Below are 4,795 nucleotides of genomic sequence, written 5' to 3'. Positions count from 1 at the left end.
AGGCAAAGTCAAATGTGAGGAGGTTGGTTGTTGTTACGAGTCTTGCAAAAGTGTTACTGAAAGACCAACAACCTGACTTTCAAGTTGAAAATTTCAACTAAAAGAATACTTTACGTTTAATTAGAATGTGTTAATATCATAAATGGTCTACTGTTAATTTCTGTGTATCACTTTGTTTGTAGCGGTTCTTTTTATGACCCATTGTAAGTTTGTATTTGAAGAAGTGTTAATAAAAGCAACTAACACTAAACAGGTAGGTCACTATATATTGATCGAGGGGTATGCCTAGACCATTAATTGTAACAGGTCTATTAATTAAAAATTTTTGATTGTCTGGTGGCTTTGCATTACATTTTCTTGTAACCGAGACATCGTTTATGGAGAAATTAAAATATTTAATTTCGTAGGCTGCAACTGATTATAACATTTCATCTTCTGCAAATTTTTAGAAAAATATCTTAAATTAGCCTAGAAGTTGTAGAGTTCGTAGAACACATTAAATTGTTCAAACATTTTCCAGTGTAACTACCTACAAAAACGTGTTAATTCAGAATTTATACCAGATTTTAACTCATACCAAGTCCACTAACCAATTGGGTTTGTGTGCATTTTGTAACAATAACTAGAAATCTTCGATGGCTCCTCTAAGTTTTCGGATGTTAGTACCATTATGGTCCGGTTACGCAGATCGCAATTTTTCTCTATGTAGTTTAACGGAAACACAATAAGGCCGGAAAGACAAGAACAATTCTAATCACGATCTATTCAGTGCAAAATAGCTCGTGTGTAGCTCGGCCTAAATTTAACTAAACTTGAAGCGATTTGTGAAACATAATTGTAAAATTACGACTTCCTACGGGGCTTTACGCCGTGTTGCCTTATTTGTCATTGAAACCAGAATAATGGATAAACCAGTGTGTCTTCATTTAATGTTTGTAAATATGGTCACGCTCGTGTCGAAGGAGAAATTTGCATTCGCATAGAGTCTGAGGAATGTGGTGGACTGCATTGGATACAGCCTGATGAAAACTAACTGTAGAATTTATCTTTTAAATTATTTTATAAGGTCTACTACTACCAAATATCAGTTCCCGCTGTAATCCCAACCCTTTATTGTCTTTTCTTTTGGTTTATTTAAACAACAGGGGCTCTTTTTCGATAGTTTTGCCCTATTTAAAACTAATCTTCTAATAGAAAAAAAATTGCGCGTCTACATTTCACTCATCAAAGTAATTTCAAAGCTGTATGGTCTATAAGATTCCATTCATTGTATTGTCATAAACTAAGAAAAGGAAAAGAGTGCAATCCGTGCAATCTAAAAGTGATTTTCCTTCAAAACAAAACACCGACACCACCAGTTGATTTAAGAAATAAATCGAAAAGTGCAAACCGTTTTGCATTCTAGACTAAAGCCCTAATGCTATGGCATTCCGACGATTTTCGTTATTTTCACACGGTTTTTGTAGCAACAAATTCCTGATTATTCCAACTTTTCGCTTATCATCGTCTTCAAGTGCCACAGTTACAGTAAGTCATACGGACGATACGCACTTAATACGATTGATTGGAATTAATCGACCGTTGAACCGTAATTGTGTAAACAGTAGCACAGCTCTACAGCTCTTTGAAGCTTTTCAAACGTTCGAAAATGACCCTACTTCACGTGTAGCTATTTTGTACGGTGAAGGTGGTAAATCTTTCTGTGCTGGTTACGATTTAAAAGAGGTGTCGTCTGGAGGGGTGTCTCTTAAACCTTATGATAAAAACGAAAATGCACCGATGGGACCGAGTCGTATGCTTCTTAAAAAGCCATTGATTGCTGCTATTTCGGGTTCGATTTCAATACATTGTTCAATTATTCAAATGACTGATTAGAGTACTAATTGCCGTTTCACAAATAGGTCCGTGTGTTGCCGGCGGTTTAGAGCTATCACTTCTAGCTGACATGCGGGTGGGAGACAAATCATCAAAATACGGAGTACTCTGTCGTCGATTCGGAGTACCATTGGTATAAACTTTGATGAGAGTTTTGACTGATCAAATATGTATGAGAATCCTATTTGGCACAGATCGACGGCGGCACTGTTCGATTACCTCGTTTGATTGGTCTCTCACGTGCACTTGATTTAATTTTAACTGGCCGAACGGTTGACGCAGACGAAGCATTTTCAATCGGACTAATTAATCGCATTGTACCTGATGGTGAAAGTTTATCGGCAGCGATTCAACTTGCTAATGATTTACTACGCTTCCCGTATGAGTGCATGAATGCCGATAGACTGTCGGCTCATTTTTCTGTATCCAATTCTGTGGACGATGGCCTAGAGAACGAATATGAATGTGGACGTAAATTGATTGAAAAAGTATCAATACCCGGTGCCAAACACTTCGTCGAACAGAAACAGGGGCGTGGTGGAACTTACGATGATGTGAAGTGAAGAGATTTTTATTAGAATAAAGTTTTACCAATCGATCGATGCATTGTCAGTACTGAAACATCAGGTTCACTAATTAAGTCATTTAGATAATCGTAAACGTTTACACTAATCAGCGTGTCAGACGATATGAACTTGAAGGATAAATCGCTTAAGTTTTACCCCAACTCGATATGGGATAACATTTTACAGTGCTTGTATCGTCATCGAGCAAGATGGCAAAAGTTCCTCTAAATAAAATCAAAGATTTTGAGACCTCAATTTCATTCAGCGAAAGCTTCAGTGATCGATTCAAAAGATTTTTTTTTAATTAAACGATTGTAGCCGAATTCGAGCTGGATGTTGTTTCGTACTTTTATAATTTGAAGGATTTCCTGAAGTGAAGTAAATTTTAAGACGAGATTCTTTTCAAAAACCGCTTACTGAAATCGGACGCATTTCCTTTTATATGATACCCCACACGACCTTATACGCTCCGTGTACCCGGAGAAATCTCAGACGGAAAAGTGCGTGTTGTCAGCGTCGAGCAATTTTTTGGAAAGTGCTTTTGGCTTGAAGAGTCGTATACCTTACCAGGCACATATGAAAAAGTCCAAAAGGAAATGTATCTGATTTTGGTAGGCGATTTTTGAAAAGAATCTCTCTGATACTTACGCTAAACTATTTAAGAGTGATATCGCCAAATCTTCAGGTGATTGGGAAACAAGCGGTCTCCGATTTTAATGAGTGATAGCTCGTTGGATTCGTCTTTCAATTCTAGGAAACACGTGTCTTTCACTTTTTCTTAAAAAAATTTGTTTTCTGTGAAAAGCGCTCAAAAGTGAAGACATGCCAGAGGGTACCGAAAACAGTTTTTCGGCAATAACTCAAGAAAAAATTATTTTAAATTGATGTAATGTACGATTGTCAGCCTTGAAAAGATCTACAGGTAGAGTATACGCACCGCATGGTGCTAGTTGATCCACTAGAGTTATGACTAGAAATATAGTGAATGTTCGGAGAGTCCGCCCTCTCTGCAGCTTCGATGTACCACGGAACTGAGTATGGGGTGTTGTAGCTGGCCTCACCCACTATCGTTGCACATATAAATGAACCCAGTACTTTTGGGCTGCAAGCCTACAGAAGTCTTGAAAAAAAGTTGGTGGCAAAATGTAGATTTTGTCCTTCTTTCTGAGGGCCCAACTGCCAGAAGAGCATCTGGAACGGTACTACGGCAATCATTTTTTATTGTCTACTATTCTTTCACCTTATCAATAGAAAAACGCTTCGCTATGTCGCGAATATATCAGATCCACTATTAGTAATATCAAGAGAAAAATCATTAAAGTTTTCTCCGAGGATTTTAGTCAAATAAAGTGTTAGCGTATAGCAAATGACCTCAGGACTACGGAACAGTAATTAGTTTTTCAATTGGACCAATATTTGCTACGTGACAGGAGTTTGGAAAACCGTTTGCTCCCACTTGATTGTATCGTTTTTCCAAACTCCTGTCGCGTAGCAAATATTGGTCCAATTGAAAAACTAATTACTGTTCCGGACTCCTGAGGTCATTTGCTATACGCTAACACTTTATTTGACTAAAATCCTCCGAGAAAAATTTAATAATTTTTCACAAGAATTACTAACACTGGATATGTTGTAACGACCTATATTCGAGTCAAAGTGAAGCGTATACGGTAAGGGAATAGTAGACGATACAAAATTACTCACGTAGAACCGTTCCAGACGCTGTTCTGGCAGTTGGGCCCTCAGACAGAAGGAAAAAATCTACATTTTGGCACCAACTTTTTTTTCAAGACTTCTGTAGGCTTGCAGCCCAAAAGTACTGGATTCATTTATATGTGCAACGATAGTGGGTGAGGCCAGCTACAACACCCCATACTCAGTTCCGTGGTACATCGAAGCTGCAGAAAGGGCGGACTCTCCGAACATTCACTATATTTCTAGTCACAACTCTAGTGGATCAACTAGCACCAAGCGGTGCGTATACTCCACCTGTAGGTCTTTTCAAGGCCGACAATCGTACAACATTACAACAATTTAAAATAATTTTTTCTTGAGTTATTGCCGAAAAACTGTTTTCGGTACCCTCTGACATGTCTTCACTTTTGAGCGCTTTTCAAAGAAAACAATTTTTTTAAAGAAAAAGTGAAAGACACGTGTTTCCTAGAATTGAAAGACGAATCCAACGAGCTATCACTCATTGAAATCGGAGACCGCTTGTTTCCAAAGTTAAAAAAATCACCTGAAGATTTGGCGATATAACTCTTAAGCGAAGAAGAGCGAATACAAATACTTTATCTACGAAAGGTTTTGGTCGTTCTTCCATAACTCATGATTAAAACTGCAACTTTGAAATG

At 37.7% G+C, this 4,795-nt stretch overlaps 1 protein-coding gene across 1 annotated transcript; it reads left to right on the top strand.

The window, feature by feature from the left end:
* The first annotated feature begins 1,275 nt into the window (after positions 1-1,275).
* Positions 1,276-2,473, top strand: LOC119073597 (crotonyl-CoA hydratase-like). The gene is made up of 3 exons (XM_037179171.1): positions 1,276-1,831; positions 1,902-2,008; positions 2,070-2,473. Exons 1-3 carry the CDS (start codon positions 1,423-1,425, stop codon positions 2,436-2,438), a joined length of 885 nt encoding a protein of 294 aa, XP_037035066.1. The 5' UTR covers positions 1,276-1,422; the 3' UTR covers positions 2,439-2,473.
* Positions 2,474-4,795: the final 2,322 nt, after the last annotated feature.

The sequence above is a fragment of the Bradysia coprophila genome, unplaced genomic scaffold (genome assembly GCF_014529535.1).
Source record: "Bradysia coprophila strain Holo2 unplaced genomic scaffold, BU_Bcop_v1 contig_138, whole genome shotgun sequence".
Taxonomy (NCBI): Eukaryota; Metazoa; Arthropoda; class Insecta; order Diptera; family Sciaridae; genus Bradysia; species Bradysia coprophila.
Note: the sequence above shows the minus strand (reverse complement) of the source record. Positions and strands in the feature narration are given on the sequence as shown.

What these genes read in the sequence shown, in the direction of transcription:
- LOC119073597 (XM_037179171.1), top strand. Translation starts at nt 1,423, where the DNA reads ATGGCATTCCGACGATTTTCGTTATTTTCACACGGTTTTTGTAGCAAC. An exon ending in ATTGATTGCTGCTATTTCGG is followed by an intron (nt 1,832 to 1,901) that starts GTTCGATTTCAA and finishes TTTCACAAATAG; the next exon opens with GTCCGTGTGTTGCCGGCGGT. An exon ending in GTCGATTCGGAGTACCATTG is followed by an intron (nt 2,009 to 2,069) that starts GTATAAACTTTG and finishes TATTTGGCACAG; the next exon opens with ATCGACGGCGGCACTGTTCG.